Genomic DNA, 14222 nt, shown 5'->3' with positions numbered 1-14222 from the left:
TTCTTGTAAAATTAAGCACTGCTTATAACTGAAAAGAGAAAAGTATTTTCTAAAAATGTATATATTTTTAGGAGAAGCATCAAGTCTTCTCAAGTCATAGGCCTCAAGTCTGTGTCAAGTGCCAAGTCATTGACCTTCAAGTCCAAGTCATATCCCAAGTCTTAGTCGTATTTTATCAAGTCAAGTCTCAAGTCCTAAAAATAGTGGCTAAAGTCTGACTTGCGTCCAAGTCATGACTTGCAAGTTCCCACGTCTGACATCAAGGTCCACAATATCAATAATTCTGAGCCTGAAATGTTTCAAAGTGGGGCATTAAATTTGTCCAAGCAGGAGACAACAAGTTACAAACCAGATCTGTGGAGAAATTAACTCGCTGACAGTAAGAATGTATTTTTTTGAGCAACAAAACATCTGTGGACTAACCGATTAAATGCAAGCTTTCACCTTTTATCTTGCTTTACCTAAACAAGATGATAGTTGGTTGGCTTATGGTTAATGTTTTGATTGATGTTACGATGTTGTTATCTCATCAAAAACGTAGCTGGAGTTGTGTTTTATTTCATTCACCTGTGTTTGAGTAATCTTTTATTTTTAGTCTGCTTACATCTCCAAAGCTAAAAAGGCTCTCTTCCACCTTGTGATACCCATACCTACCTTTTTGCTTTAGTTCAGTAGAAATGGGCAATTCCAGAGCTGAAATTATCCAAATTATTCTAAGTGAAGGTGTATGGAGGTTAAAACACAGTGGAGCACTTCCTGTATTACCACATGACATCACAAAGTAGAGCAGAGTGTTTTCTGTTTGAGAGACAAACACAAATTAAATATGCAGGATTTGCGTTTTAAATGTGTGTGAATGAAACAAAACACAACTCCAGGTATGTTTATGATGAGGAAACAACATTATAATAACATAGAAAACAGGATAATATGGGTCCTTTATAGAGGAAAGGTCCGCTGAGGAGACTGGGGATTGAGGACAGTCAGCGTCAGGTAAACGACTCACTTTAAAACAGACAGTAAGTGTTGTATCATTGCACTTCATGTCAAGGGGAAAAAAGACGCAACTGACACCGCCCATCTCTCTTTCCATGCCTGTCCTCTCCTTTACGAACCCAAACGCACCCAATGATACCTGAGGATCACAGACTGTCTATCACCTTGACTTTTTGGATAGGAGACTGCTGCCAAGAAACCTTTAATTTATGAGGGTACAGCGTTGTGTTTCGTGATCTAAGACTGTGAGATTCAGGACTTGACCTTTTCAATGCAGATGACAGATCGCAGGTGACTTGGAAAGCACCTTTGGCATAAACATACACAGAATGAATGTCTATTGTGACCGCTATTTGGCAGTGGTCAGCCTCCTGTGGTTGCTTATCAAGATGGATTTCAAACTCTTCTCAAGTTCAACCCAAGAAGGCAGCTGGACAAGGATTAATTATCAGATCATATAGACACATGCAAAGCCATCCCCTCATGCTACATTATACTTTGATAAATTATTTCATTTTGTTCTCATGTTGTGTAGCTATTCTAAACTGCTCCGCTGCACCTTTGACATGTCCGGGCTGGATGTGATGTCCAGGTTTGACATTTGGGTGTAGCTTGACTTGACCCTGGAGGTAACCCAAGTGTTGCCATCCTTATCGCACCCATCGGAGCTTGGAGAGGGTGGCTCAGTGTCCAGTGTGGCATCCAGACAAACAAACAGTCTTATGTACAGGAGTATCAAAGTGAGGCCTGTTGACCTCTGACCCCAGACACAAGAGCAACGGTCAAAACATGTACTGTTACTTTCGGTTAACGGTAGACTTTCGGTATACTATTTAGTACACTATTTAGCTTCACTGACGTCAACTGTTTCGATCAGTAAGTAACTTTTTTGAGGGCATATCAGTTCACAGATCTCTGGTCGTGCACAAACCATAAATAAAATCATGTACCTGCCCCCCCGTCGACTCCTTTGCGTGCAGCATACACCAGAATGTACATTCAAGCTTCCGTGCAGCAGGGTACACAGAAAATTTACTGTCTATATAAAGGTTTTATGGCAGAAGGAATAATGTGGAGATGTTTTTGCTTTGCCTGGAATGTTCCACAGCATGACACTGAACTTTTTTCTCTCTGCAAAACTCCTTAAAAACCTCTCTAGTCTCCAAGGATATGACATGTAACTTGGCCTGGTGGTGTTTATGGATATGTTAAAGAAATATCTTATCTCCATGGAGACAAAACAGCACATGTTGGACCCTCCACAAGAAAAAGTTACATAGTGTACCTTTAGAAAGACAAGAATTATACATTATTATTGAACTTTCAACAAGTCTGGTTGGATACAGCTTAAAAATGTACTCTTACTTTCCCAAATATTAAAAAACTCGAGATGCAAAACTTACCTTTTTAGTGTTCATATTATAACATTTCCTATATATTGCTTCCAATATATTGTGTTTGTCATTCACATTTGTTTGAGTAACTTGGCATCTGTAGGCTGTATCTCTCTTAAGAGCTTAAAACATTTGGTAGCACCTCATGATGTCATTAAGTGGAGCAGGTTCGCCTTTGTGTTTTAAAGTCCATACACCATTGGTCATTCTCATTTCAGATATAAAATCAGAGAGATGTCCTGTTCTAACTTGCTTTCTTACTTTATATTATACTAAATAGTAAATATCAGTTTTATATCAGTCACAGACAAAATACCATCCATTAATTTTATCTCTTATCTGTCTTTTATATCTTACTTTTTATCTCCCTGTATGTAAAATTCCTTTGTACAAGCAGTATTCCAGCTTCATATATTAAAAATGTTTTGTTCAAAGCCTGTAATAATGCTACGGTCTGCTGAATACATGTATTCTTTGTCCCACCTGCGCTCACCTGCAGAGGCCAGGTGTGGCGTGCATGTTTACAGTATCCTCCTGTTTATCTTATAACAGTCACATGAGCGCTCCATCTGCTCTCTGTTAACACACACTTCATTCAGCTCAATGCTCAGTTGAATAGAAACAATTTGATCAAATATTTAAACACGAACAACTATTTTCCCCATTGTTCAAGCCAAAATCCATTTATCATGTGTTGTTATGGTGGGTTACGAGACGTGGTTTATGATTCTCTTCATTCATATACTTTCTATTGCAACAGTCAGATTTTTGGAGGGAGTTGGAGCTCTTGCCAGCAGCTTTAGTGTGAGGTGACAGCCACAAATGACATTTGATGGCTTAAATTGATACAAGATACAAAATCAGATACAGAAACAGTTCAAATATTTTTTCTTCTATGGTGGAGTAATGTGTAAATCATTGAAGACATTACAGGAACAATCTTACTGCATCAAAAGGTCAGTTTCCACTATGAGGTGACATTTTATTATACAAACCATATATTTTTTGTATTGAGATATTTTTGTAAAAATGTATTACAATTTGATTTTGCATGAGAAAACACTGGAGCAAAACTCATTTACTCGTAACTCTTAAAAGTGCACTATGCAACGTTTCTGACAGAGGGTCCACCACTTGCATCTCTCCCTTTGCTTTGTCAGAATTGTTTCACATTAAGACATTAAACTGTCAGTAAGCTAAATTACAGCTCAGCTCTATGGAGAGATCTCCCTGCTCACAGGAAGAATGCATGTTTTTGTAGGTCTTAAAAGGTAAAAAAAAAAAAAAACTGCCTTACTGTGGAACCTGGCAATGCAATAAGATCTACATGAGTCAAGCAGGTAGTGGACCCTTCACCAGAAAAGTTACATCTTTAAGTATAAGTAATGTCCTGAAAAAAAACATACATGTTGCATGTAATGATATAATCAGTACCAGTAGTGGATACATTTGCATGGCCAATAAGAATCAGATGACTAATGAAGAATAGATGTGAGCTTCAGCATTTATTCACATGCATAAAGATGATCACAAACACCCGGTAACATGTGTCAGCTAATCAATGGACTTTAAAGCGTCTGCTGGATTTGGACAAAGAACAATGAATGAATAACTCTGTAAGTCTTGAACATTTTCTCTTTCATTTTGCCTTTGCCTCATTATTGCACAATGTTCTTTGTTAAACTTGCTCAAGTTTGAAGAATCTGAGAGAAATCAAATTACTCAACATCAGACGTAACTGTTTATATGACTTTTCAAAAAATAATAACGAACCCAACAAAACCACAATTTCACAAGCATAATCTGTAATATGCTCACAGTTCTCCAGTCGTGAAGAAGTACTCAGTTTTGTACAGATATTGGATCAAGTGAAAAACTCAAGTGAAAGTATCACATGAAACATCTTCTTATCTACAAATCTACAGATTTGTGTTATAAAGCTTCAAATGTAGAGATGTATATCTCTGTATATATCGGTATATATGTCAAATGTAAAGATTTGTGCTGAATTTTGTTATGAATTTTGTTCAACAGAAACAATTGAACCTATAATTTTTGTTTGTATATTTTTGTTTTCTCAAACTACAAACATGTTAAAAAATGAACCCCCAGCCTTTTCAGCAGGTCAAACATTAATAAAAAATACTTTTACTTTTCAGTCCAGTTCAAAATGTAGGTAAAGTACAGATACCTACTACTACTTAATACTACTTTGCATTTGCCCTTTATTTTTCAGAGGAGTGGTTAGATTAGACTGGATTTAAAAATTAAAATTAAAAATTGACTTGGCAGGAGACACGACATGCTAATCCTGAATGGCGTCAATCACAACATGACAAAAAGATAAAACATTCCCACAAAAGCCCCGCTCTAAATAGGCCTGATACAAAATATAACAATAGAATACAATAAAACAATGTAATAACCAAACAATAAAAGAGCTTTAGGTATAAAATACAGCTCAGTGGTTGCTTTTGTTTGGCCTGTTTTGCATGTCCTCTCTGGCCTTTCCAACATGAACGCACTTGACTGGGTCTGTCTGCAGGCGACTCTAGGGTTAACTGACACTCCTGTTTTCTTTTGTTTACCTGTCTCTGAGCGCAAACATTCAAACGCACCAATCACAATGAATGAGGTCACCGAGAGAGAAGAGAAGAAGAAAAGACCTAGCCCCTTTCGCTGTTCATAAAGTGTTATCATCTGTCAGTTTTAGGGGAGGAGTCTAATTCAAACCATAATTTATGTTTATACAAGGGGTGTATGTGTAATTGTGCATGAAGGTAGTTTTGAATAGGTAGTTTGAGATTGCAATACTGTCACTTGACTGCTGCCTTTGGCTTATTTGTCTAGACATGGATTTGATAGATATTTAGTTTATTTAATTTATTTTACAGTTTCAGAACAGGATGCAGATCTTCACCAAAAAGAAAACATTTTATTATAATTCTACTAATGTGGTTTGATTGCCTAAACGGTCAAAGTTCAAAGTTCCCGGTTCTTCATTTGTCATTCAAACATGAAAGAAAAACTCATGACAGAAGGAAATTTGTTCCTCAAGGCCCAGTGATTAAAAGAGATTAAAGAGATTAAAGTTGCATTGTGTAACTTTTCTGGTGAAGGGTGTGTCAAATGCTTTTCTCTATGGAAACGTTATTGCTTTGTCTGGAATGTTTCACAGTATGGCATTAAACCTTTCTATCTTCTCCGGAGACCAAACCAGACCAAGTTACAGGTCAGATCTGTGGAGAGATGACCCCACTCACACTCAGAATTCCTCTTTTTCTATGTATTTTTGAGCTATAAAACCACCTGCAGTTGAATAAATATAAAGTAGAGCAATGACATCTCCACAGAAACAAGCAGGTGACAGTCCCTCCTCCAGAAAAGTTACACAATGCACCTTTATGATTGATAAGAACTGAACAGTACATTCATTGTTGTCAATTTATAATTCTTGTCAGTCTGAAATAAACCTGCCAACTCGCTGTAATTCAATTCTAAACCAGATATCCAAACCCCGTACTCAACAGACACAACTTTTACTTCCACCTAAATGACCTAAAATAACAACAAAGAGAATCTCCAGATTACACCTATGAGTTTATTTAGTGATGAAGTGAAGTAAAGATCATCTGAAAATTCAAGAAAAAATACTAAATTGATTTAAACAAGACACTTTCACGAGCCTGTGATCAATAAGAGCATTCATGGTCCAGTTTCAACAAAAAGCTGAGACACTAAAATAAAAAACTGTTGGTTAATGCTTACTATCTTGGGACTAATTTATTTGAGAGGGTCTTGTTTAAAAGCACAAATCATCTCACCTGTTGTAGTTCAGGTTAAAGGGACAGTCTGGAATATTGGCCATAGGACTTCATTTCCTAGTGAGCCAGAGAGTTGGAGACGTGTGGAGACACTTCCACATATTCCATCCAGTTCTTGTATTTGCAGAGGTCGCTGGTGCTAGGCTAGTGCATGTCAATGGGCATAGTTAGCCTGCCACTAAAAACAGTCTTACCCACTCCACAAAACAATATAATAATAATTTTAGAAGTAAAATCAACCTTGCATTTGAAGGATTTATGTCTAAGCAGCAGCAGTGAGTTGTACTTCCTGATAGAAAGCTTGGCATCAGTGGACTGATACATGAGAAAATAGTCCCTCAACATGCAACGATTCATGCGATGCAAGGTTAGTTTTATTTCAAACATTATTATATCAACACAGATATTTACATCGACAATCTGGCGTAATAATTGTTTTGCTTCGGGTGTTTTGCGGAGTGGGTAAGACAGGCTAACTATGGCCATTGACATGCACTAGCCTAGCACCAGCGACCTCTGCAAATACAAGGACTGGATGGAATATTTTAAAAAGTGTCTCCACACGTCTCCAACACTCTGGCTCACTAGGAAATGAGGTCCTATGTTCAAAATTCCAAACTGTCCCTTTAAGTCAGTTCTTTACTGTCAGAAGTCTAACAAGCCTCAGACAGAGCAGCGCTTACAGTTAGCATCACACCCCCAGGGAATGTGGATGATATCAGCTGCAAATTTCTCTGATCTGGCCAAGATTTTAAAACTTTTATCAGGTTATTCATCTTGTTTTCAGATTTATTATCTACTTACTAGTTCTGAGACTGATTAATTCTAGTCTAGAGGTAGTTCATTTTAAGATAACTTGTCAAGTAAACTATCTTGCTGCATGGACACATAATTTCACAACTTTTAAGTCTTTTTCTGATAGATTTAAGTGTTTATATCTTGAATTTTGGCCAAGTTTTTTGCAGTCTATCACTACTTTATTACCTAAAAACTTAAAAACACATTGCAACTGTGCCATATGGCTATTCCAAGCTTCACTATAAATTTATAAATTTATATAAATTGATGTTATGTATTGTATGATGTGTTGTATCTATCTAATATGATTTTAAAAAACTTAAATAAAACTGGCTACTCTCCCCATTCAAGAAAATGAACAGCATACAGTACACAGCTTTTACTTCCACTTAATGATTTAAAATAACAACGATTCCAATTTCCGGACCGCACCTCAGAGTTTATTCAGTGATGAAGCGTATGATGCAATGGCTTGGCTTTGTCATGTTCTGAAAGTGACAGACAGTTGTGAAAACCAATGAGGTGGATGTTTGTGTTGATTTACAGCTCGGGTTCAGCTATGCACCAGTGAAGCATTCCAGTCTGATTATACCACTGCCTTCCAACGTACATACCTCCCTGATGTAGTCCACAGTTTTGGATCCTCTCCTCGAAGCTCCCTATTGTGCCCATAGAGACGTTGATTCAAACTTCTCTCCTCCGCACACACACGCCTTCCCCTTCTCTCTGCTTTTTGAAGGTTTCCTCGTGGATCCAAGGCAAACATCTGGGTCAGCTTATATCTCGTGGAACAAGACTTGCAGGATATTGTTGGCAGGATGTGAGTGTGGAGCTGGAGCCGTTTACTCTGTGGGATTCCCCAATAGACACACTCACACAGAGACAATAACTCACACACCCCCAGTCAAAACAAAGGGACAGCAATTGAAAGCAAATTTGAAGAGGTGGTTGAATTACATATTCGCTTACATTTACTTCTGTGTTTTTCAGAGCTCTTTTTAAAGCAGTTTTATAGTGACATACCTAAAGCTGCACTATGTAACTTTTTGGTTATGGGTCAGTCATATATTCTTGTTTCTATAGAGATATTATTCCACAGTATGACACTAAACCATTCTACATTACATTTACTCAATTACAGGTGGTTTTATAGCTCAAAAATACCTGAAAAAACAAGCGTTCTGACTGTGAGCAAAGTCACCTCTCCACAGATCTGACCTGTACTTTGGTCTGGTTTGGTCGCCATAAAGATAGAAAGGTTTAATGCCACGGTGTGAAACATTCCAGACAAATGTGAACATAATTGTTTGAATCCCTCCATTAAACTTATTGGCAGTGTTGTTTATTCTCACACAGTAATAGATGTGTTCTGTTTCTGTGGCTTGTTTTGGCAGGTTATATGATAATAAGATGTTTATTATTCTGAGTCCCACAATTTGTAAATGTTTCTTATTCTTGTAATTATTATTATTTATTTGCCTGAATGCACTAATTGTGTTTCTCAAACTGTGGTACAAGAAGCCCTCTCCAGTTTGAGTGTTTTGGTGCATTGCGCAACTTTTCTGGTGGTGTCCATGGAGATGTTATTGCTTTTTCTGGAATGTTGGGTGTTTCTATTGCTCAAAAATAGAATAATGTCTGTGAATAAGGTTGCCGCTCCACAGATCTGACCTGTAATGTAGCCTGTAGTTGTCTCCCTTGAAATAGAGGTTTAATCTCTACAGTGGATCATTCTAGACAAAGCAATAACATCTCCGTGAAGACAAGGAGATGAGGCTCCACTTGAAAGGTTGCGCAATGCATCTTTAAAGACAATTCTAGTCATGTTTTTGCACTCATCTGGGTTAATAATAACGACAAATAGATGACAGATTCTGGGTTCAGATCTGGTGCTACTTGGAAAGACAAATATTGTTGTAGGTGTTAATGTGGAAAGACTGAAAACCACTGTTCAAAAACATTATCTGACAATTACTCACAACCTTAATAGAATAATCTGTTGACAAAACTACTTTTAATAACTATAATGATACTTCACAGTAGCATTACGCTAGGGGTGTTCTACATGTATGTCTATTGCCAGAATGTTATCTATAGAGACACTATGCACTCATTAGTAAACACAACCAAATACATTTCAAGATCGTCTGAAAATGAACAAAAAATACAAAATTTATTTACATAACACATTTTAAGGAGTCAGATTTAAAAAAAAAAAAAAAAAAGGGAGAGTGACTAAGTGAAAAACTACTATACTATTCCCACTCAAGAAAACAAACAGACCATCCTTTGGTTAAATACCAAGTTTAATATTTTTGCAGAATACATTATGGTGATTATTACCAAAATAGATTACAAAAGAAAGTGGGTACATTACTTCTTTCTTCAACACTTTTTGAGTACATACAATAATATAATCTGAACTAACTTGATATAATAACAAATTCACGTGCACAAATTTCTCAAATATCCCTGGCTTCCTGTTTCCATTGCCTCATTCTAAACATACCAGAAAGTGTCACATCATTTAGAGAAAAGAGAGAGGATCCTGTTGGTAATGTTGAGACAGTGTTCCGGACATGCTTTGGTATGAAAAACAAGAAAAGAAAAACAAACTCTCTTGGATTGCACCAAGAGAAACTATACTTGGACACTGCCATATTCAGCAATGCAAGTAATTGTGTATAGTTTACAAATTGCATAAGACAATAGTGAACCTTTCCCTGTAATTTACAATGCTTTCCTCCTCTCCCACACATCTCGTGCAGACTTATCCTTCATTCTTTGTTCTCCTCTTTGGGCTTGTCATCTGTCTTGTACTCGAGGAAGAAGTCATTGCAGGCGACCGTGAGGGCCCCCATGAGGATGATGAACTCAGTGAAGTCCACCTCTCCGTCGTTGTTGGCGTCTAGATCGTTCATGACCTTCTCTACGGCTTCGTTATCTTTGGAGTTCTGGAGAACGGAGAGAGCAAAGAGGAGGTTACATGTAGGATACTAATTCATGGGTTTCATCTTCGCCAAGTTATAGGTGACATTTCGAGGAGTTTTCAACCTTTTAAAGATATATTATTTTGTTTTAAATTGTCTATGGCAGCGGCCCTTGTGGTTCATTATTCAGAAACCCATGGATAAGCTCATTTAAGTAACTTCATACTTTTACCGCAACTTTTAACTTAAAAGTGAAGTAACCCATGGTCATACTCTTACTCTTACTAGTCAAATAGTATCTGCATGTATTGTATTATGTTGTTATGTATTGTTCCAGATGCCCTACCTGTCACAACCAACAACATAAAATAACCTTATTGGGAAAGTGTGAGTATGTCTTGCTCAATTTACGCACTATGCAGAGTGGGAATTTAACCCACAACCCCTTGGCTATCAAGGAATCCTCAAATGTTGCAAAACTGATTTCAAAGCTTACAGTTTGCATTTTGATCTGTATTTTTTTATTTGATTAGAAAGCACAATATTTTTTAATACTTCAAATACAAATAACGGCTTATTTAACAATTCAAGTAATATAAAGTAATACTCCTACTTAAGTACTATTTTCTTTTACTCTTTCCCCCTTGAGCAGAAGAAGCGGCTTAAGAATGGTTGCATACATGGGCCTGTCTCTACTTGTGTGCACTACATACCTTCACTCGTGTGTCAGAGGATTTTTGCTGCTTATTTGTGAAAAGTATGTGTGTGAACCTTGTCGTTATCTGTTGCCACACTTACCCCCAAGTAACTACCCAGCTCCTCTATTAGCAGCTCCTTCAGCTCTCCTCTGCTCAGTGTGTACTTGTCACCCTCTTTGCCTGAATACTTGTGGAAGGTCTTTATGAGCATTTGCATGGCACTCTCCAGGTTGGAACTGGGCTCCTTGGACATACTGTGTGGGAAGATTGAGGTTAAGAGGTCAGTGACTGCAACAAAATGCTCGCTCCATCCCTTGGCCTTGCATGTGTGCGGTCACATAGCAATCAAGGGTGAAGCCGCCAATAAGACTCAAGTGATAGCTGGACAGGCAGACGGACTGATGAGAAGCTTGACCCAAGAGTAAAGATCAGATAACACAATGCAAGAGGCTAGAGCAGAGGTAATTTAAGTGTATTAGTCTGCCAGTGCGTGAAGTACCTTACTGGTTTAGATGAGAGATTTTGGATGGAAAGTTGGAAAAGATCTGTTGGAGAAGTTTTTTTTTTTCTTTTATACAATCTTACACACATTGTGTTGGGCATCTTGGCAGTCGGAGTGGTGGGCGCGTTGAGAGACTGTGCACAGACAGACTCAGGTCACTGTCAATGAGGAAGATTAGGTTAAAGCATCAAAAACAATGTAAGCAATAAAACAACAACTTATGACATGCTTTCTAATACAGTTTTGAGTGTCCTTCAGTGATCTCGTGTAACTTAAGCCCCCATCATTTGAACAGAAACCAGAAGTGAAACGTAAAACTGGTTTGGTAATCACATTGAGAAAGACGGTAACACTAAACTTGTGTACTCATAACCCACAAACAGGTGAGCTCCTTCATTTCTACGCTCGCTTAGCCCTATATCATTAAACTTTCAAGCATGGTACAGTCAGGGGCCCTGCGTTTACCTACCCCTATATAGACACTGTCAAAAAAATCTGCTAATCCTGGACTGACTTTGAGCAACCATGCATATTTACTTGTGCATGATTTATAAAGCATTGATTACTACAGGGCATCTTAAGGTGGAATGGAGAATTGTAGTGCAGCGGTCAGTCCAGTGGGTGGCCTGGACAAAAGAGGAAAAGAAAGAGGCCAGTGGACACCAAAGCCGCCTTAAATGGAAAATCTATAGGGGTCATCGGTCTCAGTGGCTAACACAGGACAAAGGGAAACCATGGCGACCAGAATGCCAACCGTAACTCTATATTAAGTATGCTAATAATGCATAAATGACTTTGAATTGATGCAAAGAGGATGACCTATGATCTTTTGGTGTCCATTCATATTTCTAGATCACTAAATGCAAAATTGTATCTTGTTTAGTTGCCTATATACATTTTAAATACATACAATGTATTCACTGAAATCATAAACTATAATGAAATGACATTTGAATAAAAATAACCAATGGCTACTCAAGGGGTCATATAAAAAAGTTATAGTATGAAATAGTTTTCATTTTCAAATTGTATAAACAAATCACTTATCACACAAACATAAATATGGAGATTTGAAATGTAATATTTTTCAGAATACATTTTATAGTTAACAATAAATAATGTAAGTATAGATCATAGGAGCGTAGTGTGTCTTACCTGAGCGTTGATGGAGGACCTCGTTAGTGTGAATGAAAAGATGCGGAAGACAGAGTCAAAGCAGAGGATGGAAGAAGAGCCAGTGTCCAGTGGCTTAAATATCACCTGTTTCTCCTCCCTCTCCTCCCCCCAAAACACCTTCACCCACTAACGGGCCAGCAGCACCCACTGGATACACACCCCCACCTGTCCTCCATTAATACATCAACACAAAGCACAGGTGGAAGGATAGCTGCACATGACGGGCACGCAAATAAAAGTTTTGTGGCTTCGAAAAAATACAAGTTATTTATTCTTACATATTGGACACCATTTTTTAAGAATAAAGGACTTCTATTTAGGACTTTTATTTTTGTAATCAGTGTGACATTTTGTTCAAACCCTGTGTGACATACATTGTGCTACAGCAGTAAGAGTCTGATCTTCTATTTTAATAAAAATTGTTCATTTTCACTTTAAATTAATCCAGTTTTATTATTACAACAACATTTTCCTGTTTCTCTTCGCATCTATCCCCACTGCTTTTATAGGCGGCTTTCTGTGCCAATGGCTTGTGTTGTCACCACTGGCACAGGCCCAGAGCCAAGGTGGGTATAATGTCTTGTTCACAGAAGTGGGTGGTAAATAAAATAGTAGTTCTCAAAGATGTCTGTGTAATCCCTCAGTCAACCACGTAGGATCCATAAGAAACTAAAATAAAAAGTCAACTGGGCAAAAGTATTTTGGGTGAACTTGAGTGAACTTTTTTCCCGATTTGAAATAATTTAATTATATTTTGCAATACTTCTCAAAGTCATTTCCAGACACTTTTACTTATACTTCAGTAATATATTTTACAGTGTAGAGATATTGCTTACTCTCCCCATTTTTTGTAAGTGAAAAGTTTATGTAGTATTTCCTTTGAAAATACCATTTGAATGACAGTTTCCCCAAGTTTGCAGTACTTCACAAAGTCGTTTCCAGATACCATACTTTTATTTATACTTGAGTAACATATTTTACAGTGTAGAAATGTTGCTTACCCTTCCCAGTTTTTGGAAATGAAAAGTTTATGTAGCATTTTCTTTGAAAATACCATTTGAGTGACAGGTTCCCCAAGTCGTTTCCAGACACCATACTTTTATTTATTCTTAAGTAACATATTTTACAGTGTAGAGATGTTGCTTACTCTTCCCAAGTGAAACGTTTTTGTACTATTTCCATTAAAAATACCATTTGACCTACAGTTTCCCCAGCTCTTTCGCTAATAAGTAAAATTATTTTGAAGTAACACTACTCTGAGGACATTTTGCTCCTGTGGTCAGATGGTTAGAGGCACTGCCACCTGAGCCTTGGCAATCTAACAACTACTGCTGATTCCGCAACAATTAGTACTTCCACTCCTATTACTGTAATTACTACTGTTACTACTACTATCACCATTACTGCTACTAAAAGTACTACCACCACTACTAGACATTAGTACATTTTCAAAACTTTGCTCTACTGCCTCTATAAACGTACTACCATATGTTTAAAGGTGCACTATGTAACCTTTTTTTGGGGGTGTGTCACCTGCTTGTTTCTATTGATATGTCATTACTCTGCCTGGAATATTCCACATAGCTATACCTTGCATTTATACAATTGCAGGTGGTTTTAAAGCTCAAAAATATAAAAACAGGCATTCTGACTGTGAGCGGGGTTGCCTCTCCACAGATCTGACCTATAACTTGGTCTGGTTGGTCTCCATGAAGATAGAAATATGTAATTAACCATACTGTGAAACACTTCAGACAAAGCAAGAACATCTCCAAGGAGAAAAGCGGAAAAGTTACACAATGCACCTTTAATATTACTTAACAACTTGGCCACCTCACCTGTCAAATTACTTATACTTCAACTTTGCCTTCATCAGATCCAAATCATCACACTTTAAGTATAAT

At 37.4% G+C, this 14222-nt stretch overlaps 1 protein-coding gene across 2 annotated transcripts; it reads right to left on the bottom strand.

Moving 5' to 3' along the window:
* Positions 1 to 9464: 9464 nt before the first annotated feature.
* On the bottom strand, positions 9465 to 11353 carry s100s (S100 calcium binding protein S). 2 transcript variants are annotated; one of them, XM_055157385.1, is made up of 3 exons: positions 11226 to 11353; positions 10741 to 10894; positions 9465 to 9966 (listed from the first exon to the last, which is right to left on the bottom strand). In XM_055157385.1, exons 2-3 carry the CDS (start codon positions 10891 to 10893, stop codon positions 9790 to 9792), a joined length of 330 nt encoding a protein of 109 aa, XP_055013360.1. In that variant the 5' UTR covers position 10894; positions 11226 to 11353; the 3' UTR covers positions 9465 to 9789. The 2 variants fall into 2 exon arrangements, with proteins under 2 accessions (XP_055013360.1, XP_020788369.1); XM_020932710.2 differs by having other exon boundaries at positions 11230 to 11258.
* Between the last annotated feature and the right edge of the window lie 2869 nt (positions 11354 to 14222).

This window comes from Boleophthalmus pectinirostris, unplaced genomic scaffold (assembly GCF_026225935.1).
Source record: "Boleophthalmus pectinirostris isolate CB_2022bp ecotype Guang Dong unplaced genomic scaffold, ASM2622593v1 HiC_scaffold_21, whole genome shotgun sequence".
NCBI classification, from domain to species: Eukaryota; Metazoa; Chordata; class Actinopteri; order Gobiiformes; family Gobiidae; genus Boleophthalmus; species Boleophthalmus pectinirostris.
Note: the sequence above shows the minus strand (reverse complement) of the source record. Positions and strands in the feature narration are given on the sequence as shown.